The sequence below is a fragment of the Petromyzon marinus genome, chromosome 40 (assembly GCF_048934315.1).
Source record: "Petromyzon marinus isolate PM22_M1 ecotype Great Lakes invasive population chromosome 40, UKy_Petmar_22M1.pri1.0, whole genome shotgun sequence".
NCBI lineage: Eukaryota > Metazoa > Chordata > Hyperoartia > Petromyzontiformes > Petromyzontidae > Petromyzon > Petromyzon marinus.
Window position 1 is genome coordinate 12,187,793 of NC_133706.1, and position 23,975 is coordinate 12,211,767.

General features: G+C 52.3%; 2 protein-coding genes across 4 annotated transcripts in view; one reads left to right on the forward strand and one right to left on the reverse strand.

Moving 5' to 3' along the window:
- Positions 1-6: 6 nt before the first annotated feature.
- Positions 7-17,518, reverse strand: FAM81B (family with sequence similarity 81 member B). Of its 3 annotated transcripts, none has more exons than XM_032968790.2 (9): positions 17,316-17,518; positions 15,905-15,966; positions 14,706-15,066; positions 13,798-13,916; positions 13,573-13,702; positions 13,351-13,457; positions 12,626-12,761; positions 2,041-2,239; positions 7-1,804 (listed from the first exon to the last, which is right to left on the reverse strand). In XM_032968790.2, the coding sequence occupies exons 2-9, from the start codon at positions 15,949-15,951 to the stop codon at positions 1,683-1,685; spliced, it is 1,221 nt and encodes a 406-aa protein (XP_032824681.1). In that variant the 5' UTR covers positions 15,952-15,966; positions 17,316-17,518; the 3' UTR covers positions 7-1,682. The 3 variants fall into 3 exon arrangements, with proteins under 3 accessions (XP_032824681.1, XP_032824680.1, XP_075929268.1); XM_032968789.2 differs by having other exon boundaries at positions 17,408-17,515; XM_076073153.1 differs by lacking the exons at positions 7-1,804; positions 2,041-2,239 and having other exon boundaries at positions 12,109-12,761.
- Positions 17,519-20,541: 3,023 nt separating this feature from the next.
- LOC116950775 (dmX-like protein 2) overlaps positions 20,542-23,975 on the forward strand; it is a 68,859-nt gene continuing 65,425 nt past the window's right edge. The window contains exon 1 of the mRNA XM_032968833.2: positions 20,542-20,803. Coding sequence (XP_032824724.2) covers positions 20,717-20,803 — 87 coding nt within the window. The 5' untranslated portion in view covers positions 20,542-20,716. The remainder of the gene's footprint in view (positions 20,804-23,975) is intronic.

A 23,975-nucleotide genomic window follows, 5' to 3' on the forward strand; every position in this document is an offset into this window, starting at 1 on the left:
ACTCGTGATCCCGACAGCAACGCGCCGCCCGCCCAGACTCGCGCCAACAACCGCCAGCAGGCGGCGATCAACACGATGGGCGCCACCCCACCGGCCAAACGCGAGCCCGGGGGGCGTCCGCCGCAGTTGCGCGCGGCGACGACGCCCTCCGGTCAGTCGTCAATCCTCAGCTTCTTTGTCAAGGCGAGCCCGCCCCTGCAGTGAATTTAACGTGTTTATGTAATTTTTCAACTTTTTACGAAACTTAGTGCCCCGAGTAGCTCTCGACGAGACCAATCGATTGACACTAGTTTTGTTGTCGGTAAGGCGAGGCTCGTGTCGCTACGTGGTTTTTCCCACCCCGGGGCAGTGATGGGACCCCGGGGTCCCGCCAATTGCTTCAATTTACCGAGCAGCGGTTGTGTGTACAGACAATCCCCGGGTTGTGGAAGAGCCAACTTATGGACATCCGATAAATCATGTAAAAAAATGTCGATATGCGGAAATGTTTGCATGAGTTACGGAAGCTTAATTAGTGCAGCGCGGTGAGGTTGCGGATGAAAAACCGTGGAGCCAGGCGTAAGGCGGGGCAGCCTCACGAGGCATTTTTCTTGATTTTGGGGGAAAATTGTTCAGTTTCCGAGACATGGAAAATGCGGGTGACGGATCGTTCTCGGGAACCTAAACCTTCCGTAAGCCGGGGACCGTCTTCTGTATGTTAAAATTATTTCGAATTGCGCGTGGCCAACCGTGCTGATCGGCGTATTGCGTGCGGCCTGCGTGGGAAGGGCAGGCCAACTGCCCTCGAGAGGGCAGCGAGCTACTGCTGCTCTCTCTTGGAGGCACTTGCGCCAGCAGTGGCATGAGCAAGCAATTGCAGGGCTGCACCTTTACCTGACACGGAGTATGCGGATACAAGATTATTCGTGGCCGGCAACGTTTTGTCTGCGGCGAAAGTCACGAGGTTTGCCGCGAAGTCGCTTCGGCGGACCTGTGCGTGTGTGCGGGGAAACCCCACGAATGTCGTGAAAGGACACGGATAGAATGATCCGAGTGAGATGTAGACGAGATGTAGACGAGAGACAGAGATGCCACCAGGCGATAAAACAATGTGCACGTAAGATGGAGGTGTAAATAGATCAGGAGTCATCCTGATCGGAGACGGGGCTGCCGGGGAAACGAGAGAGGTGTAGATAGAGATGATGGGAATGTGAGGAAAAATAAAGATGAGAGAAGAGAGATTTCGTGAGACGACGGGAGAACAAAGGAGATGCGAGGAGATACTGGCAGGATCGATTTGGTTCAGCCCTGATCACTCAGGAATCCAAGGCCCCTTTCGCTGCTTGATACAGTTCGATTTTGCTTCATTTTATTTTTGTTCGCTGATTACCGCCACTGTCAACGCGATCCCCGTTGTACCCTGATGATCTCTGGTGATCCCCAGCATGATCCGGTGATCTCCGGTGATCGCCAGTGATCTCTGGCGCGATCTCCACCATGATTCCCACTGATCCTCTCTGATCCCCGGCAGTCCCAGGTAATCCCCGGTGCTTTCTGGTGATCGTCCAGCACGATCCTTGGCAAAGTCCCAGTGATCTTCCGTGATCCCGGCACGATCCCTGGTGACCGGCAGCACCTCCGATGATCCCAGGAAATCCCCGGTGCGATCCCCCGCGACCCCCCCACCCCACTCCCCGTGTCGGTCACTCGTCCACCATGCGGCGGATGCGCCGCACCTCCCGCGCCACGGACTCGTGCTCGAGCCGCGAGCGAGCGTCGTGCACGGCGCGCAGGGAACTCATGCTGTCGTGCACCGCGGAGAAACCTGCACCACAACACACGGGCACAAAGGGCGAAGGACCCCCTGGTTGTAGCCTTAACAGACCGTTGGGGCAAGTGCCGTTAGCTATTAAGGCCGGAACGTCACGCGAAGGGGTGGGTGGCCAGCCACCGTTGCTGGCGACCAACATGGTTATTAGCCCGGCGTTGGGCGCGAACGACCGCCCAACTGCCCGCCCGCGCGTCCGTACGTCCGTCCGCGTGTGCGGCGCGCGCACGCACCGGCCTGGTACTCGGCACGCAGGGCGGCGACCTCGTCGTGCCGGCGCTTGTCGTGGCGCGTGACGCGAGCCGCCAGCCGCTCGGCGCTCTGCGCGGCGCTCGCCGCCTCGCGCTCCGCGCCCGCGCGCCACTCCTCCAGCCGCTCCAGCCGGGACACCACCTGCTGGAGCTGCAGCTGCAGCCGGCGCTCCACCTGCTCCTGCGGCGCGTGGAGGGCGGTGGTGGGATGAGTGTCGGAGACGGTGCGTAGAGTTGCCAGATCAAACCCGAAGCGTCTCCCTTTACGCGCCCTAGGCCAGGTTGCCGGGCAACCGAAATAACAAGAAGAGGCATTTTTTTTCCGAATATTTCAAGTTGCGTGCGAATACGAAACGGTGGTGGCCCTTGACAAATGACGTCACGAAGCGGTCCTTAAAGAACCGCACGCGGCTCGGGAGCCGCGGGTTGCCGGCCGCTGCCCTCGGCCGTCGTCGAAATTGCCCAGTACTGTGATGGTGTGTTTATGTGTGTGATGGAGGGCGATGGTGTGTTTATGTGTGTGATGGAGGGTGATGGTGTGTTTATGTGTGTGATGGAGGGTGATGGTGTGTTTATGTGTGTGATGGAGGGTGATGGTGTGTTTATGTGTGTGATGGAGGGTGATGGTGTGTTTATGTGTGTGATGGAGGGTGATGGTGTGTTTATGTGTGTGCTGGAGGGTGATGGTGTGTTTATGTGTGTGATGGAGGGCGATGGTGTGTTTATGTGTGTGATGGAGGGTGATGGTGTGTTTATGTGTGTGATGGAGGGTGATGGTGTGTTTATGTGTGTGATGGAGGGTGATGGTGTGTTTATGTGTGTGATGGAGGGTGATGGTGTGTTTATGTGTGTGATGGAGGGCGATGGTGTGTTTATGTGTGTGATGGAGGGTGATGGTGTGTTTATGTGTGTGATGGAGGGTGATGGTGTGTTTATGTGTGTGATGGAGGGTGATGGTGTGTTTATGTGTGTGATGGAGGGTGATGGTGTGTTTATGTGTGTGATGGAGGGTGATGGTGTGTTTATGTGTGTGATGGAGGGCGATGGTGTGTTTATGTGTGTGATGGAGGGTGATGGTGTGTTTATGTGTGTGATGGAGGGTGATGGTGTGTTTATGTGTGTGATGGAGGGTGATGGTGTGTTTATGTGTGTGATGGAGGGTGATGGTGTGTTTATGTGTGTGATGGAGGGTGATGGTGTGTTTATGTGTGTGATGGAGGGTGATGGTGTGTTTATGTGTGTGATGGTGTGTTTATGTGTGTGATGGAGGGTGATGGTGTGTTGATGTGTGTGATGGAGGGCGATGGTGTGTTTATGTGTGTGATGGAGGGTGATGGTGTGTTTATGTGTGTGATGGAGGGCGATGGTGTGTTTATGTGTGTGATGGAGGGTGATGGTGTGTTTATGTGTGTGATGGAGGGTGATGGTGTGTTGATGTGTGTGATGGAGGGTGATGGTGTGTTTATGTGTGTGATGGAGGGTGATGGTGTGTTTATGTGTGTGATGGAGGGTGATGGTGTGTTGATGTGTGTGATGGAGGGTGATGGTGTGTTTATGTGTGTGATGGAGGGTGATGGTGTGTTTATGTGTGTGATGGAGGGTGATGGTGTGTTGATGTGTGTGATGGTGTGTTTATGTGTGTGATGGTGTGTTTATGTGTGTGATGGAGGGTGATGGTGTGTTTATGTGTGTGATGGAGGGGTTATGGTGTGTTTATGTGTGTGATGGAGGGTGATGGTGTGTTTATGTGTGTGATGGAGGGTGATGGTGTGTTTATGTGTGTGATGGAGGGTGATGGTGTGTTGATGTGTGTGATGGAGGGTGATGGTGTGTTTATGTGTGTGATGGTGTGTTTATGTTTGTGATGGAGGGTGATGGTGTGTTTATGTGTGTGATGGAGGGTGATGGTGTGTTTATGTGTGTGATGGAGGGTGATGGTGTGTTTATGTGTGTGATGGTGTGTTTATGTGTGTGATGGAGGGTGATGGTGTGTTTATGTGTGTGATGGAGGGTGATGGTGTGTTTATGTGTGTGATGGAAGGTGATGGTGTGTTTATGTGTGTGATGGAGGGTGATGGTGTGTTTATGTGTGTGATGGAGGGCGATGGTGTGTTTATGTGTGTGATGGAGGGTGATGGTGTGTTTATGTGTGTGATGGAGGGTGATGGTGTGTTGATGTGTGTGATGGAGGGTGATGGTGTGTTTATGTGTGTGATGGAGGGTGATGGTGTGTTTATGTGTGTGATGGAGGGTGATGGTGTGTTGATGTGTGTGATGGAGGGTGATGGTGTGTTTATGTGTGTGATGGAGGGTGATGGTGTGTTTATGTGTGTGATGGAGGGTGATGGTGTGTTGATGTGTGTGATGGTGTGTTTATGTGTGTGATGGAGGGTGATGGTGTGTTTATGTGTGTGATGGAGGGTTATGGTGTGTTTATGTGTGTGATGGAGGGTGATGGTGTGTTTATGTGTGTGATGGAGGGTGATGGTGTGTTTATGTGTGTGATGGAGGGTGATGGTGTGTTGATGTGTGTGATGGAGGGTGATGGTGTGTTTATGTGTGTGATGGTGTGTTTATGTTTGTGATGGAGGGTGATGGTGTGTTTATGTGTGTGATGGAGGGTGATGGTGTGTTTATGTGTGTGATGGAGGGTGATGGTGTGTTTATGTGTGTGATGGTGTGTTTATGTGTGTGATGGAGGGTGATGGTGTGTTTATGTGTGTGATGGAGGGTGATGGTGTGTTTATGTGTGTGATGGAGGGTGATGGTGTGTTTATGTGTGTGATGGAAGGTGATGGTGTGTTTATGTGTGTGATGGAGGGTGATGGTGTGTTTATGTGTGTGATGGAGGGCGATGGTGTGTTTATGTGTGTGATGGAGGGTGATGGTGTGTTTATGTGTGTGATGGAGGGTGATGGTGTGTTTATGTGTGTGATGGAGGGTGATGGTGTGTTTATGTGTGTGATGGAGGGTGATGGTGTGTTTATGTGTGTGATGGAGGGTGATGGTGTGTTTATGTGTGTGATGGAGGGTGATGGTGTGTTGATGTGTGTGATGGAGGGTGATGGTGTGTTTATGTGTGTGATGGAGGGTGATGGGGTGTTTATGTGTGTGATGGTGTGTTTATGTGTGTGATGGTGTGTTTATGTGTGTGATGGAGGGTGATGGTGTGTTTATGTGTGTGATGGAGGGTTATGGTGTGTTTATGTGTGTGATGGAGGGTGATGGTGTGTTTATGTGTGTGATGGAGGGTGATGGTGTGTTTATGTGTGTGATGGAGGGTGATGGTGTGTTGATGTGTGTGATGGAGGGTGATGGTGTGTTTATGTGTGTGATGGTGTGTTTATGTTTGTGATGGAGGGTGATGGTGTGTTTATGTGTGTGATGGAGGGTGATGGTGTGTTTATGTGTGTGATGGAGGGTGATGGTGTGTTTATGTGTGTGATGGTGTGTTTATGTGTGTGATGGAGGGTGATGGTGTGTTTATGTGTGTGATGGAGGGTGATGGTGTGTTTATGTGTGTGATGGAGGGTGATGGTGTGTTTATGTGTGTGATGGAAGGTGATGGTGTGTTTATGTGTGTGATGGAGGGTGATGGTGTGTTTATGTGTGTGATGGAGGGCGATGGTGTGTTTATGTGTGTGATGGAGGGTGATGGTGTGTTTATGTGTGTGATGGAGGGTGATGGTGTGTTTATGTGTGTGATGGAGGGTGATGGTGTTTTTATGTGTGTGATGGAGGGTGATGGTGTGTTTATGTGTGTGATGGAGGGTGATGGTGTGTTTATGTGTGTGATGGAAGGTGATGGTGTGTTTATGTGTGTGATGGAGGGTGATGGTGTGTTTATGTGTGTGATGGAGGGCGATGGTGTGTTTATGTGTGTGATGGAGGGTGATGGTGTGTTTATGTGTGTGATGGAGGGTGATGGTGTGTTTATGTGTGTGATGGAGGGTGATGGTGTGTTTATGTGTGTGATGGAGGGTGATGGTGTGTTTATGTGTGTGATGGAGGGTGATGGTGTGTTTATGTGTGTGATGGAGGGTGATGGTGTGTTTATGTGTGTGATGGAAGGTGATGGTATGTTTATGTGTGTGATGGAGGGTGATGGTGTGTTTATGTGTGTGATGGAGGGTGATGGTGTGTTTATGTGTGTGATGGAGGGTGATGGTGTGTTTATGTGTGTGATGGAGGGTGATGGTGTGTTGATGTGTGTGATGGAGGGTGATGGTGTGTTTATGTGTGTGATGGAGGGCGATGGTGTGTTTATGTGTGTGATGGAGGGTGATGGTGTGTTTATGTGTGTGATGGAGGGTGATGGTGTGTTTATGTGTGTGATGGAGGGTGATGGTGTGTTTATGTGTGTGATGGTGTGTTTATGTGTGTGATGGAGGGTGATGGTGTGTTTATGTGTGTGATGGAGGGCGATGGTGTGTTTATGTGTGTGATGGAGGGTGATGGTGTGTTTATGTGTGTGATGGAGGGCGATGGTGTGTTTATGTGTGTGATGGAGGGCGATGGTGTGTTTATGTGTGTGATGGAGGGTGATGGTGTGTTTATGTGTGTGATGGAGGGTGATGGTGTGTTGATGTGTGTGATGGAGGGTGATGGTGTGTTTATGTGTGTGATGGAGGGCGATGGTGTGTTTATGTGTGTGATGGAGGGTGATGGTGTGTTTATGTGTGTGATGGAGGGTGATGGTGTGTTTATGTGTGTGATGGAGGGTGATGGTGTGTTTATGTGTGTGATGGAGGGTGATGGTGTGTTTATGTGTGTGATGGAGGGTGATGGTGTGTTTATGTGTGTGATGGAGGGTGATGGTGTGTTTATGTGTGTGATGGAGGGTGATGGTGTGTTTATGTGTGTGATGGAGGGTGATGGTGTGTTTATGTGTGTGATGGAGGGTGATGGTGTGTTTATGTGTGTGATGGAGGGTGATGGTGTGTTTATGTGTGTGATGGAGGGTGATGGTGTGTTTATGTGTGTGATGGAGGGTGATGGTGTGTTTATGTGTGTGATGGAGGGTGATGGTGTGTTTATGTGTGTGATGGAGGGTGATGGTGTGTTTATGTGTGTGATGGAGGGTGATGGTGTGTTTATGTGTGTGATGGAGGGTGATGGTGTGTTTATGTGTGTGATGGAGGGTGATGGTGTGTTTATGTGTGTGATGGAGGGTGATGGTGTGTTGATGTGTGTGATGGAGGGTGATGGTGTGTTTATGTGTGTGATGGAGGGTGATGGTGTGTTTATGTGTGTGATGGTGTGTTTATGTGTGTGATGGTGTGTTTATGTGTGTGATGGAGGGTGATGGTGTGTTTATGTGTGTGATGGAGGGTGATGGTGTGTTTATGTGTGTGATGGAGGGTGATGGTGTGTTGATGTGTGTGATGGAGGGTGATGGTGTGTTTATGTGTGTGATGGAGGGTGATGGTGTGTTTATGTGTGTGATGGAGGGTGATGGTGTGTTTATGTGTGTGATGGAGGGTGATGGTGTGTGTTTATGTGTGTGATGGAGGGTGATGGTGTGTTTATGTGTGTGATGGAGGGTGATGGTGTGTTTATGTGTGTGATGGTGTGTTTATGTGTGTGATGGAGGGTGATGGTGTGTTTATGTGTGTGATGGAGGGTGATGGTGTGTTTATGTGTGTGATGGAGGGTGACGGTGTGTTTATGTGTGTGATGGAGGTTGATGGTGTGTTTATGTGTGTGATGGAGGGTGATGGTGTGTTTATGTGTGTGATGGAGGGTGATGGTGTGTTTATGTGTGTGATGGAGGGTGATGGTGTGTTTATGTGTGTGATGGAGGGTGATGGTGTGTTTATGTGTGTGATGGAGGGTGATGGTGTGTTTATGTGTGTGATGGAGGGTGATGGTGTGTTTATGTGTGTGATGGAGGGTGATGGTGTGTTATGTGTGTGATGGAGGGTGATGGTGTGTTTATGTGTGTGATGGAGGGTGATGGTGTGTTTATGTGTGTGATGGTGTGTTTATGTGTGTGGTGGTTTGTTTATGTGTGTGATGGAGGGTGATGGTGTGTTTATGTGTGTGATGGAGGGTGATGGTGTGTTTATGTGTGTGATGGAGGGTGATGGTGTGTTGATGTGTGTGATGGAGGGTGATGGTGTGTTTATGTGTGTGATGGAGGGTGATGGTGTGTTTATGTGTGTGATGGAGGGTGATGGGGTGTTTATGTGTGTGATGGAGGGTGATGGTGTGTTTATGTGTGTGATGGAGGGTGATGGTGTGTTTATGTGTGTGATGGAGGGTGATGGTGTGTTTATGTGTGTGATGGAGGGTGATGGTGTGTTTATGTGTGTGATGGTGTGTTTATGTGTGTGATGGTGTGTTTATGTGTGTGATGGAGGGTGATGGTGTGTTTATGTGTGTGATGGAGGGTGATGGTGTGTTTATGTGTGTGATGGAGGGTGATGGTGTGTTTATGTGTGTGATGGAGGGTGACGGTGTGTTTATGTGTGTGATGGAGGGTGATGGTGTGTTTATGTGTGTGATGGAGGGTGATGGTGTGTTTATGTGTGTGATGGAGGGTGATGGTGTGTTTATGTGTGTGATGGAGGGTGATGGTGTGTTTATGTGTGGGATGGAGGTGATGGTGTGTTTATGTGTGTGATGGAGGGTGATGGTGTGTTTTGTGTGTGATGGAGGGCGATGGTGTGTTTATGTGTGTGATGGAGGGTGATGGTGTGTTTATGTGTGTGATGGAGGGTGATGGTGTGTTTATGTGTGTGATGGAGGGTGATGGTGTGTTTATGTGTGTGATGGAGGGTGATGGTGTGTTTATGTGTGTGATGGAGGGTGATGGTGTGTTTATGTGTGTGATGGAAGGTGATGGTGTGTTTATGTGTGTGATGGAAGGTGATGGTGTGTTTATGTGTGTGATGGAGGGTGATGGTGTGTTTATGTGTGTGATGGAGGGTGATGGTGTGTTTATGTGTGTGATGGAGGGCGATGGTGTGTTTATGTGTGTGATGGAGGGTGATGGTGTGTTTATGTGTGTGATGGAGGGGCGATGGTGTGTTTATGTGTGTGATGGAGGGTGATGGTGTGGTTTGTGTGTGATGGAGGGCGATGGGGTGTTTATGTGTTTGATGGAGGGGCGATGGTGTGTTTATGTGTGTGATGGAGGGTGATGGTGTGTTTATGTGTGTGATGGAGGGGTGATGGTGTGTTGATGTGTGTGAGTGTGGGTTGTGTGTTTATGTGTGTGATGGAGGGCGATGGTGTGTTTATGTGTGTGATGGAGGGTGATGGTGTGTTTATGTGTGTGATGGAGGGTGATGGTGTGTTTATGTGTGTGATGGAGGGTGATGGTGTGTTTATGTGTGTGATGGAGGGCGATGGTGTGTTTATGTGTGTGTTGAGGGGTGATGGTGTGTTTATGTGTGTGATGGAGGGCGATGGTGTGTTTATGTGTGTGATGGAGGGTGATGGTGTGTTTATGTGTGTGATGGAGGGTGATGGTGTGTTTATGTGTGTGATGGAGGGTGATGGTGTGTTGATGTGTGTGATGGAGGGTGATGGTGTGTTTATGTGTGTGATGGAGGGCGATGGTGTGTTTATGTGTGTGATGGAGGGTGATGGTGTGTTTATGTGTGTGGATGGAGGGTGATGGGTGTGTGTTTATGTGTGTGATGGAGGGTGATGGTGTGTTTATGTGTGTGATGGAGGGTGATGGTGTGTTTATGTGTGTGCCTGGAGGGTGATGGTGTGTTTTGTGTGTGATGGAGGGTGATGGTGTGTTTATGTGTGTGATGGAGGGTGATGGTGTGTTTATGTGTGTGATGGAGGGTGATGGTGTGTTTATGTGTGTGATGGAGGGTGATGGTGTGTTTATGTGTGTGATGGAGGGCGATGGTGTGTTTATGTGTGTGATGGAGGGTGATGGTGTGTTTATGTGTGTGATGGAGGGTGATTGTGTGTTTATGTGGGTGATGGTCTGTTTATGTGTGTGATGGAGGGTGATGGTGTGTTTATGTGTGTGATGGAGGGTGATGGTGTGTTTATGTGTGTGATGGAGGGTGATGGTGTGTTTATGTGGGTGATGGTGTGTTTATGTGTGTGCTGGAGGGTGATGGTGTGTTTATGTGTGTGATGGAGGGTGATGGTATGTTTATGTGTGTGATGGAGGGTGATGGTGTATTTATGTGTTTGATGGAAGGTGATGGTGTGTTTATGTGTGCGATGGAGGGTGATGGTGTGTTTATGTGTGTGATGGTGTGTTTATGTGTGTGATGGTGTGTTTTATGTGTGTGATGGAGGGTGATGGTGTGTTTATGTGTGTGATGGAGGGTGATGGTGTGTTTATGTGTGTGATGGAGGGTGATGGTGTGTTTATGTGTGTGATGGAGGGTGACGGTGTGTTTATGTGTGTGATGGAGGGTGATGGTGTGTTTATGTGTGTGATGGAGGGTGATGGTGTGTTTATGTGTGTGATGGAGGGTGATGGTGTGTTTATGTGTGTGATGGAGGGTGATGGTGTGTTTATGTGTGGGATGGAGGTGATGGTGTGTTTATGTGTGTGATGGAGGGTGATGGTGTGTTTATGTGTGTGATGGAGGGCGGATGGTGTGTTTATGTGTGTGATGGAGGGTGATGGTGTGTTTATGTGTGTGATGGAGGGTGATGGTGTGTTTATGTGTGTGATGGAGGGTGATGGTGTGTTTATGTGTGTGATGGAGGGTGATGGTGTGTTTATGTGTGTGATGGAAGGTGATGGTGTGTTTATGTGTGTGATGGAAGGTGATGGTGTGGTTTATGTGTGTGATGGAGGGTGATGGTGTGTTTATGTGTGTGATGGAGGGTGATGGTGTGTTTATGTGTGTGATGGAGGGCGATGGTGTGTTTATGTGTGTGATGGAGGGTGATGGTGTGTTTATGTGTGTGATGGGAGGCATGGTGTGTTTAGTGTGTGATGGAGGGTGATGGTGTGTTTATGTGTGTGATGGAGGGCGGATGGTGTGTTTATGTGTTTGATGGAGGGCGATGGTGTGTTTATGTGTGTGATGGAGGGTGATGGTGTGTTTATGTGTGTGAATGGAGGGTGATGGTGTGTTGATGTGTGTGATGGAGGGTGATGGTGTGTTTATGTGTGTGATGGAGGGCGATGGTGTGTTTATGTGTGTGATGGAGGGTGATGGTGTGTTTATGTGTGTGATGGAGGGTGATGGTGTGTTTATGTGTGTGATGGAGGGTGATGGTGTGTTTATGTGTGTGATGGGAGGGCGATGGTGTGTTTATGTGTGTGATGGAGGGTGATGGTGTGTTTATGTGTGTGATGGAGGGGCGATGGTGTGTTTATGTGTGTGATGGAGGGTGATGGTGTGTTTATGTGTGTGATGGAGGGTGATGGTGTGTTTATGTGTGTGATGGAGGGTGATGGTGTGTTGATGTGTGTGATGGAGGGTGATGGTGTGTTTATGTGTGTGATGGAGGGCGATGGTGTGTTTATGTGTGTGATGGAGGGTGATGGTGTGTTTATGTGTGTGATGGAGGGTGATGGTGTGTTTATGTGTGTGATGGAGGGTGATGGTGTGTTTATGTGTGTGATGGAGGGTGATGGTGTGTTTATGTGTGTGATGGAGGGTGATGGTGTGTTTATGTGTGTGATGGAGGGTGATGGTGTGTTTATGTGTGTGATGGAGGGTGATGGTGTGTTTATGTGTGTGATGGAGGGTGATGGTGTGTTTATGTGTGTGATGGAGGGTGATGGTGTGTTATGTGTGTGATGGAGGGTGATGGTGTGTTTATGTGTGTGATGGAGGGTGATGGTGTGTTTATGTGTGTGATGGAGGGTGATGTGTGGTTATGTGGGTGATGGTGTGTGTGTGTGATGGAGGGTGATGGTGTGTTTATGTGTGTGATGGAGGGTGATGGTGTGTTTATGTGTGTGATGGAGGGTGATGGTGTGTTTCATGTGGGTGATGGTGTGTTTATGTGTGTGATGAGGTGATGGTGTGTTTATGTGTGTGATGGAGGGTGATGGTGTGTTTATGTGTGTGATGGAGGGTGATGGTGTGTTTATGTGTTGTGGATGGAAGGTGATGGTGTGTTTATGTGTGTGATGGTGTGTTTATGTGTGTGATGGTGTGTTTATGTGTGTGATGGTGTGTTTATGTGTGTGCTGGAGGGTGATGGTGGTCTAGCTGTGCTTGGCGGTAGTACAGGGGAGCGGTAGCAGAACAGTTAGCGCTACGCTGCGCTATGAACCCAGCGACCCGAGTTCGATTCCAGCTCACGGCCAACACCAGTGACGATTATATATCTGAACCGGTCCTGGGCCTCCCCTAGGTCGACTCAGCCTCAAAATGATTACCCGGTACGGTGTGTAAAAACATCGCCACTGGGGAGACAAAGGCGACCGGGCGTGGCGCTGGCCACCCACCCCCTCGTGTGCCGCAGTGCCGGCCTTCGTAGGCGCTCGCTAACGGCACTTGCCCCAACAGTCTGTCAAGGCTTTACGGGGGATCTTTGTCTTTTGCTCGATGGTAGTGGTGACGGACGCCGCTGTGGCGAAGGTGCGGCGAGCGCTCGGCGCGGGCGGCCGCCCCCTCACCGGCCGCTCGCGAACGGCGCCCGCCAGCTGCTGGAGCTGCCGGGCGACGTCGTGCTCCACACGCTGCCGCTCGTGCTCCCCGTCGTGCTCCGCCACGTTCAGCGCCGCTCGCAGGTCCTCCATCCCGGCCTTCACCCTGACGCACGCACGCCACGTCGTCACCCCGCGGGGGTCACTCTGCCACCGCCAACCAGCAGCGCCTCTGGGGTTGTTGGTTTGCCTGTTCACCTATTTGTCTCTCTGTCTCTACGTTCTCCCATTCGTCAATGTTTACATCTGCCCATCCATCCGTTTGACCATTTGTCGGTTTGTTGTATATCTATCCGTTTGTCCATCCATTGGTCTATCAGTCTGCCTGTTCATCCATCCATTAGTCTGCCTGTTCATCCGTCGGTCAATCAGTCTGCCTGTTCGTCCGTCAGTCCATCAGTCTGCCTGTTCATCCGTCAGTCAATCAGTCTCCCTGTTCGTCCGTCAGTCCATTAGTCTGCCTCTTCATCTGTCGGTCAATCAGTCTGCCTGTTCGTCCATCAGTCCATCAGTCTGCCTGTTCGTCCGTCGGTCCATCAGTCTGCCTGTTCCTCCGTCCATTAGTCTGTCTGTTCGTCCGTCAGACCATCAGTCTGCCTGTTCATCCGTGAGTCAATCAGTCTGTCTGTTCATCTGTCGGTCCATCAGTCTGCCTATTCGTCCGTCAGTCTGTCCGTCGGTCTGTTCCTTCTCACCTGGAGTCGAGCATCTCCACCTGGTGTCCGCACTCTCCCTGCAGGAGCCTTAGCCGGGCCTCGTGCTCCGCGCTCTCCTTCTCCAGCCGCGCCAGCACCTGCCCCACCTGGCCGGCGCCGCACAGCAGGTGAACGCGGAGTCATCACTCCGCCCGCGCTAGAGGTAAGCGTGCGGAGTCATCCCGGTCGGGGCTGGGTTAGGGGGACGAGGGCGGAGCTCACCTGCGCCTCCACCTCGTGCAGCTTGAGGTCGAGCGCGGCACGCGCGGCCGTGAGTTCGCGCGTGATGCCCCCCAGGGAGTCCTGCAGCGTGCGCGATTCCCCCGCGAGGCGCGCGATGCTCGCGTCGCACCTGTAGCGGAGCAGACACCGGCGGCATCGCTGTCGTCATCAACAACGTCGATTCGGTCATTTTTTATCGCGCCCGTCAAGTCGTCGTTGCCGCACCTGGCGACTCGGCCGCGCAGGTCGCCCACGCCGGTGACGTGGTGCATCTCCAGCGTCTTCACGGCGCTGCTCGTGCCCAGCGCCGTCGAGTCGCGCATGCGCACCTCTGCCTCCAGCACCTGCGGCAGAGAGTGGGGAGCAGACGGTGCTGGGTTACGGCCGTGGCTCGCTTGGTGGGGTTCGCGATGCCATTCGGTGGCAATGGAGAAAATGCTTTGTTTTTGGGGGCCCTGTGAAAAGCTTGATTATTTAGGCCCCCCCACCCCCGCCTGACCACCAACCACCATTGGGGAAGTTTCTCCTACCGTGCCATTCAATCGATCGATCAAATTCATTTCTAAAAAGAGCAGTTCGCGAAATGTATCAAAGTGCTTGTCGCAAAAACATAATCGGATTTTTATATCCAATAATGATTCTAATTCATCATCTTAGCCGAAATGAAATTCATTGCTTCGCACCTGGACAGCATTCATCGTGACAATAGTCATACAAACTCTACGCAATCATCAAAAACGTGCCTAGAATACAGCGAGGTGGTACATTGGAGACCCCAGGTGGTGCACCTGCCAGTCATCTCAATCAGTCAACCCATGGCATCTGTCCTGTGACCTCCTGCCAGCGAATCTTCTACACTTCACGTGATGGCTATTAAGTGCCCCTCGGCTGGCACAAGTGCTGTGGTCATGCCACTGCCATTTAGTTGTGAATGGCAGCTGCTGCTGCTGTTGCTATTCATGCACACGTGATTGCCCGTGCTTCTGCGTGCACGCGGACAAATAAAGAGGCTTATGCGCGCATGCGTGACCGTGGGAGATGGCGACGCCTCGGGGAGGCCGTCATTCAACAATGACTGCTGCTGTGGCTAACGACGACGACGACGACGATGATGATGAGGCGTGCGCACGCGCCTCGACTTCACGTCCCAGCCGGTGGACGATGAGCGCGATGCTGCGGATGTGCTCTTCCAGCATGCGCCGCGCCTCCCTCTCCCGCTCCCAGCCGGCGCCCGATGCCGCCGCCTGCCCCGGGGCCCAGGGCCCCCCGGCGCGCAGGCTCAGCGCCACCTCGTCCCGGATGCGCAGCGCCTGCTCCAGCAGGGCGCCCAGCGTCTTCTCCTGCTGCGCCACGCGCCCCTCCAGCACCTCGACGCGCCCCACCGGCGCCACCAGCGCCATCGGCAGGGCGGGCAGGCGCGACGAGGAGTGGGGCGGTTGTGGAGAACGCTGCTCGCGTCTCGACGGCCCCTGCTGGCCGGACGACGGCCGTGACCTGCGGAGGGGTCACGGGGGGGTTAACGGGCGATGAGGAGGCAGGGGAGCGGAGGTGGTGTGGGGGAGGGCAGGGGGTCAGAGTTCGTAGTTGATCTTTGGGTGTGGATACGTAATGATCTGGACAAATTACTGTTGTGGGACGCTCCGCTGCCCTACACAGCCAAAGGAATTAAATGGTAACATGGTGTACAAGCGTTAGGGAGGTTATCTCAAGTGTCAGAGCGCCAAGCCAGCACCGTTAAGACGTTGGGTTGGCGAGGTAGCTAGATGGATGGAGGTTGGCGAGTGGAGTTGGGTCGGTGGAGGTGGCTGGGTGGAGGTGGCTGGGTGGAGGGGGCCAGGTAGATGTGGCCGGGTGGAGATAGCTGGGTGGAGGTGCCCGGGTATAGATGGCCAGGTGGAAGTGGCCGGGAGAAGGTGGCCGGAAGGAAGTGGCCAAGGGGAGGTGGGCGGGTGGAGGTGGTTGGGTGGAGGTGGTTGGGTGGAGGTGACCAAGAGGAGGTGCCCGATTGAGGTTGGCCGGGAGGAGGTGACCAGAATAAAGTGGCCGGGTGGAGGTGGCTGGGTGGAGGTGGTTGGGTGGAGGTGGCCGTGTGGTGGTGGCCAGGAGAAGGTTGCTGAGAGGAGGTGGCCGGGAGGAGGTGGCCGGGAGGAGGTGGCCAGGTAGATGTGGCCGGGAGGAAGTGGTCCAGTGGAGGTGGCCAGGTGGAGGTGGCCGGGTGGAGGTGGCCGGGATGAGGTGGTCCAGTGGAGGTGGCCGGGTGGAGGTGGTCGAATGGAGGTGGCCGGGTGGGAGTGGCCGGTTCTCTCATTGCAGTAGGGTGCTCGTCACTAACCTGTCGGCAACGGGGATGACGGGGAATCTGTGGCTGAATTCCGTCATTTTGCGCTGAAAGACCTGTACAGAGACAAATAACTCCCGTATAGCCACAGAAGTAACGTGATTTACTGGAGGCTTGCGCTGGTTTTAGAGAGAGAGATATTATAGATGAGAGATGCACAGACGCAGACGCTCGCGTGCGGACGCGCGCTGCATGGTGACATCCGACACCGGACCCTCGAGAACGAACACCGAGATTGGCGGAACGTGACGCTGAATCTTGTAAATTATGCAATATCTGAATACGCCAGTACAATCCTAAGCTCCTCCACAGGATCCATACATAGTAAGATATCAGTGCCCTCACATAGTGTGATATCAGAGGCCTCTCAGTGTTATATCAGAGGCCTCACTTAGTAAGATATCAGAGACCTCTCTTAGTAAGATATGAGAAACCTCATTTAGTAGGATATCAGAAGCATCACTTATTAAGGAATCATAAACCTCACCTGATAAGATATCAGATGTCTCGCTTAGATATCAGAAGCCTCACCTCTTAAGGAATCATACACCTCACTTGGTAAGTTATCAGAAGCCTCAGGAGTATATTAACATTTTAATCACTAAGCTCCTTGTGAAATGTTACTGTGCAGGTTTCACAATTCAAGAGTGGACTCTGTGGGAGGAAAGGGGTAGAACATTTACAAGTGATCGGTAACGCATTACACATTCCAAAACTGTGAGTCTGTGATTTTAAATATTTACTTTTTTCTTTCTCTATGGAACAATGCGTGACCAATAACAAACCCTTCAACTGCTGCACTGAGGCGTGGGGTTAAACAACTCCAGTAAACCGAAAGGTGTATGGCCAGCGGTTTTCATCCAGCAGTGAATTTATGGCCAGTGCTGTACATACAGCAGTCACGTTGCCTCGACAACGCCATGAGCCAACACAAGTTCCACCTTCGGGAACTCACAGTTGTATCAGGGGCGCCACAGTGGCCAGGAGATGTTCACTACCTCGCTACCTCGAGTAGTTGCCTGCTATACATTTCCACGTGATGATAAGCGACTTCGCTGAGCTATCATTTGTGGCCAGGTCGCTTCTGAAAAAGAGCTGTACAGCTCAGTGGGTCTTACCTGGTCAAATGAAAAATAGTTTAGTTAAATAATAATAATTATTAAATCACGGTCGCAGACCGCTGCACGAACCAAAACGCACTGCGACCAGTAACAAACAGCACTGCTGAAGGAACAACGACGGACGAGAATGAAACAGTTGGGTTCCTCGGAGCTGAGCGAGTTGACACGAATCTTAGCAGCAGCAGCAGGAAGCCCAGGTACGATCTCTACTTTAAGAAAGTGAACTCATCTTGGGAAGGCTGAAAAAGCGCGGCAGCCCCAGCGATGTCTCTGTCTTTGTTTACCTCTCGTCATGCCTACAACGAGACCCGCCTTGCGTTCGAAGGTGGCGACGACGAGGAGGATGAGGAGGAGGAAGAGGAGGAGGGAGATTTACCTCGCCACGCTTGTGCCAGCTGCTCCGTTCTCCCACGACGCAGGAGACTCCCGAGCGAGGCGCGGGGTTTGTTTATCGTGGTTCCCCGGGCGACCGGGCGGGAGGGCGGGAGGCAGCACAAGGCAGGGGGGGGCTGCTGGCAGGGGGGGGGCTGGCAGGGGGGGGCTGGCTGGCAGGGGGGCTGCTGGCAGGGGGGGGGTGCTGCTGGCAGGGGGGGGGCTGGCAGGGGGGGGGGCTGCTGGCAGGGGGGGGGGGGCTGCTGGCAGGGGGGGGCTGCTGGCGTGGGGGGGGGCACAGGCGGCTGGGAGGTTGCGAGCACGCGGCAGGGCCGGGTGGTGGTGGTGGCATAGCCAGAGAGATGAGGGCGGCACGGGCTCGGCGTGGTTCGTGTGTGGGGGGAGCGGTGGTGCAGCGGTTAGCGCGCTGCGCTACGAACCCGGCGACCGGCAGTTCGACTCCCGCCTGCCCGCGGCCAACACCGCCTGAACCGGTCCCGGCCCCTGCAAGAGCCTCAAAACGAGTAACCCCGGTGCGGTGTCGTAAAAAAAAGCCTCGCCACTGGGGAGACAAAGGCGGCCGGGCGTGGTTGTTGCTGCCCTTCACTCAATTGGGATCGCGCCTCGCAGCGGCAACACCGCCGCCCTGCGGCCAAACCCCGGCACAGACTCTGCTGAGAAGCAATGGAGACATCACCGGTCCATGGGGCACATTGGCCCGCAGGTGCCCACTGCAGCACATTTCGTCATTTTTATCGTGTTATCGGGCGTAACAATTAAAATCTTGACCAAATGTGTCTATCGTTTGTTGTCTATGTTTTCGTGTGTATATGAGTACTACTATAAGATGTCCTCCGGCAGCCGAGGCTGCTGCTTTGGCTGGGTCCAGTCGCCCGCATGCCCAGCCACCGCATGCCCCAAGCAGCTTCTGTTTGGCCGCATCGAGGGGGCTAAACGGGCACGGCACGGGCTGGAGAAGAGATGGAGCTGATGTGGCACGGGCTGGAGAAGAGATGGAGCTGATGTGGCACGGGCTGGAGAAGAGATGGAGCTGATGTGGCACGGGCTGGAGAAGAGATGGAGCTGATGTGGCACGGGCTGGAGAAGAGATGGAGCTGATGTGGCACGGGCTGGAGAAGAGATGGAGCTGATGTGGCACGGGCTGGAGAAGAGATGGAGCTGATGTGGCACGGGCTGGGGAAGAGATGGAGCTGATGTGGTACGGGCTGGAGAAGAGATGGAGCTGATGTGGTACGGGCTGGAGAAGAGATGGAGCTGTGGCACGGGCTGGAGAAGATATGGAGTTGATGTGGCACGGGCTGGAGAAGAGATGGAGCTGATGTGGCACGGGCTGGAGAAGAGATGGAACTGATGTGGCACGGGCTGGAGAAGAGATGGAGCTGATGTGGCACGGGCTGGAGAAGAGATGGAGCTGATGTGGCACGGGCTGGAGAAGAGATGGAGCTGATGTGGCACGGGATGGAGAAGAGATGGAGCTGATGTGGTACGGGCTGGAGAAGAGATGGAGCTGATGTGGTACGGGCTGGAAAAGAGATGGAGCTGTGGCACGGGCTGGAGAAGATATGGAGTTGATGTGGTACGGGCTGGAGAAGAGATGGAGCTGATGTGGCACGGGCTGGAGAAGAGATGGAGCTGATGTGGCACGGGCTGGAGAAGAGATGGAGCTGATGTGGCACGGGCTGGAGAAGAGATGGAGCTGATGTGGCACGGGCTGGAGAAGAGATGGAGCTGATGTGGCACGGGATGGAGAAGAGATGGAGCTGATGTGGCACGGGCTGGAGAAGAGATGGAGCTGATGTGGCACGGGCTGGAGAAGAGATGGAGCTGATGTGGCACGGGCTGGAGAAGAGATGGAGCTGATGTGGCACGGGCTGGGGAAGAGATGGAGCTGATGTGGCACGGGCTGGAGAAGAGATGGAGCTGATGCCGCACGGGAGGACGTGGAGCGGAGTGAACTTGCCGAAGATTGGTACCAGCGGTGTCAAGATCGGCCTCTGTGGAGGAGGCTCGTGAAGGATGCTACTAGGGTAGTGCCAGGCTAGGTGCACAGTGAGGCTACTGGGCAGTTGGAGGCAGTCGCCCTCCAGCAACAACGGAGGGCAGAGGAGCGACGCTCACAACAACGAGCGGAGCGCCGGGCGAATAAAATTGGCACATTAGTGGGTACAGCCATCTCAGTCAGCCAACCCATGGCACATGCTGGGTCTGTCCCGAGACCTCCTGCCGGCAGCGAGCTTTCGACACTTCACGTGGGCCTCAAAGTGCACCTAGCCTGGCACAGGCGCCGTTGGTGACCTCACCGTCACTTCGTGGCGAATGGCCGCGTGTTGGTATTGGGAGACAAAGGCGGCCGGGCGTGGTTGCTTCATAGGAAGCTACTCGCAAACAGCACTTTGCCCCAACAGTCGGTTAAGGCTGCAGTACGGGGTGATGATGCATCTGCCGGTCAACTCATTCAGTCAAACTTAGGGGTCTTGTCCCGTGACCTCCTGAAAGCAGCGAGAGCCTTCGACAAGGTGCACCTAGCCTGGCACAGGCGCCGTTGGTGACTTCACCGTCACTTTGTGTTCGTATTATTGGTGGCACGGGGAGGACTTCGTCCCAGAGTGGACGGAAACGCGCCCGATGGGAGATCTTACTGAACACACCAGTTGGTGATGTACACTCAATAAAAATTAAAACACTCAACACATTTGTCAATAGTAACAGTGTAATAGGCGACGTTTCGGACAATGGCCCTTCTTCACAGCCAAATGAATGGCTATGAACAAGGGCCATACGCAGAATGTTTCTGCTTTTATATAGGGGCTATGAATGTGTTGATGTGCTATGAAGGGCCATTGCCCGAAACGTCGCCTGTTGTATATTGTGTTCCCCCACTTACGGCCACGTCGTTATTGGCGAGTTTGTCTTGCTGCTGTTGGTCGGGTAAACATTCATAGGGGTGCATGCGCATTCGGCAAGCGACATCGCGATACAGTGGGCGGGGCGGGGCGGCACGCAACGCGCGATGCATGTCCAGTCGTCGGCGCACGCTCCGAAGGCGCTGGAGGAGGGGGAGGGTGCAAATCCGTCCAAAATCTCGCGAGACGCGGCCGGACCCGCGCGCGCTCAGATGAATGCGGAGGTCGGCAAACGAGATCTCGCGAGACTTTGCGCGGTGGCGGCCCCCTCCCCCCCCCGATGGTGGTGACGCTGGCGATGGTGGTGGTGGTGATGGTGCGAGTCTAAGTGGCGGCGGTGGTTAGCGGTGGTTTAGTGGCGTTCGGCCCGGACATCGTCGGCGTTCGCCATGAAGCTGCACCAGGTGCTGACGGGCGCCGTGAACCCCGGGGAGAACACCTTCTCCGTGGGGCTCCTGGACGGCGCTGCGTTCACGGTGAGGCGGCGCGCGCGTTCGGCCTGAGGCACCTTGGCCCATTGGGAAGCAGGGGTACATCACACACACAAATAACCCTTCACACTAACTAGTGTAACTACACCAACTAGTGTAACTACACCAACTAGTGTAACTACACCAACTAGTGTAGCTGCCTTGGCTCGGCTTCACCACTCACTGGCATGGCATTGCCACGGGTCCATTGACCATGTCGCCGTGTTTGTCGTGTTGTGGTCAAAGTCACAGTGGTTAGGCGAGAGGGAAACGAGTAACATTGACGAGTGTAACTTCATTAACTTACCTTGACGAGACTAACTACATCACTCGCTGCCGTAGCTTTACTCCGAATATATTGACTATATCACGGGGCCTTTGCTGTAGTATGCTACTTTGTAGTCAAAATCCGAGTGGTTAGGCCAGTGGGGGAGCCGGTGTTTAATAAACATTCACGAGTGCCTCGAGTCATCACGGTTGGCTACGTACAGTGCGAAAGAAGTTCAACACACCTTAACTCCACTAACCACACCACTAACTGGTGTAGCAGTACTTTGACTACATTGTACTATGCCACGATATCACTTTGCTGTAGTCGAAGTGGTCTGGGCGACGGGAACCGGTGTGCCCACACTAACAGAATATGGACTACCACAACATGATGACCTACTCTACATTAAAACAACGTCGCCGCTTTGTTAAATCACAAATGTTTTAAGGGGCTGTGTTGGCAGTTAGGATCACAATATAGTTAGGCCTTGATGGAGGTTTTTTTGGGGTTATATCGCGTAAATGTGTCGTTAAACCCGCCACCACCCGACAGCCAATTAGTAAGGGTTGTCACGTAAACAGAACATGCTAATTCGTCACTAGTACAGCACACACCGGTGTGTTAGAGAGTAAATCCACAACATTTACAATCTGAGCACGACGTTTCGCCTGTAATTATATCTAGCATCATCAGGCGAAAGCCAGATTTGTGGCTGTGTCGGGTGGTGGCGGTTCTTAACGACATTTACATTGACGCGATCTAACACAAAAAAAACACGATTATGAATAATATTGGTCGAGAAAGCCTGCTGCGTGTTCAGCATAGTCCTGCGTTAGGGGTCATGGCCTTTTATTAGGGTCACCGTAAGAATGGGATACTCTAAATGTATGAATGATAATTTTTAAAAAAACTATTATAGAGCGCCTGACCATGATTTTCAAGTCTTTTCTTCCCATGAACAAAGCTCTCATTTTGATATCACACAATCCGGAACACAGTATACGTTGGGTTGTCTGCAATGTTTGAGACCCGACTAATTGTTTGGGTTGGCGTAATTTAAATCGGCTTTAACGAACTGTAACTTAAACGCACGTTACCGGGCGGGGGTTGGCGGATCGCACAAAAGTTGTGAAACTTCCTTTCCCGCTAGGGGAAGGCTCTGTAACAGCGAAGTTGTGGCCTCATGCCTCACCTGCTGTTGTCCCTTCTGTGTGGGATAGAGTGTTGCCCTCTCGCAAGCGTGGGTTTTCGCCGAGTGCTCCGGTTTTCTCCCACGTGTGTGTGACCGCTCATTACTTGGCTGAAAGCATCTTAATCTATAGAGGACTGCAGAGTTTGGGAAAATTGTCGGCATTGCCTCGCTGCAGCCTTCCAGCTTGGCTGGCTCCTCAACGTTGTTTGAGATGCAACGTGCATGAATGACGCTATAAGATAACATAAAAAAGATAAGCAATACCCAAACGAAACACACTGGTTTAAGTTTGGGTTGTGCGCCAAGGTTAGGATTGATATCGCACTTGCACCAACAATATGGATTTAATGATGGTGTTCAAGGTTCATGCGATGCTTGTGGGGAACGTGACGACTCATTCTGCGGCTCTAAAAAGTGACACTGACACGTTAATGCATTCTGCCTTGGCATCATCTGTACGTGCTGCTGTCCTGTTGATTGATTTTATTTGTTGACGCGAGTTAAGAAACATTCATCCTTAAGCTGTTTTACAATAATGACCCGCGGGGAGGACCTTGCGGAAAATATAGGAAGTTCCAACTAATAACGTAGCAGACTGAGATGCAAACACATTCTGTAGAGATCCCAAGAGGAACATACTTTAACTCATACCTGTCAACCCCTTATCAGTGCCTACCTTATTACAGACCTTATTGGTCACCCCGTGCCCTTATAAATCTCAACGTTCATCCTACAAATTCCCATCACAAGGGAGAAACCGAGACATTTTTGTTTGTCCGTATTGAAACGCCTTATGAACCTGAACTCAATTTCCTTGTACAAGAATATGGGTAAACCGTATGGGTTGACTCATGAGACACGTGCATAGAGATGCCTTTTTGTTGAAACATTTGCTCGACAAAACGTTGGCATGGTCATCTGATTTGAGATGCCATCCCTACATTTTGGATTTTTTTGTAATTTCCTATTTTCAAACCCATGATCTCAGTGCTCTTGACTTCTGAGCCACCCAGTCAAGCCCGTATCGGGGTTTCTCTCTCTCTTATTAGTGACCATATCAAGCCAGCATATTATTTGGTGATGCTGCTGCTGTTGCGTTGGCAGTGGTGCAGAAGCACACATAACACAACATTTTTTTACAAATTCATTAATGACACTGCCTTTAGCAGGAGAAATATATGATAATGTTTATAGCAGCCTATAATGCCTGTTATGCATGGCGGTTGCCCGTGCAAGCACTTTCTTGGGTCAACCCCTCGGCTTAGATTCTGAGGGCCGACGAGATGAGCTGCATTCTTTCCAGCGAGAGAATTTTAATTAATGCGCCCGACAGGAATGCGTGGCGATTTCTCACCACCACGGAGCTGGCGGAGCCAGCATGGCATCTTAATTTGAAGAGCTGCGATCGGGCAGACTTCGCTCTCACGGCTAACTTTTTAGGCAATTGAGCCATCGGACAAGGAGACACGTGAGCTGTGATGGAATATTTGTGCTCCGATACCCAGGGCTCTTGCTTTCCAACACCACCACCGCAACCCACACCCCCTTCGCCACAGGCACTTGTTGTAATTATGGACAAGGTGATGTCAGATATGGCTACAGCATTCATAGCACCCCCTAAATTAATGTTATTCCTCCAGTCGGGTTTCAGTGACTGGGGGTGAGGTTGTGTGGTGGGTGGCCAGTTAGCCTTGTTTACATGAGGCACCTTTTAG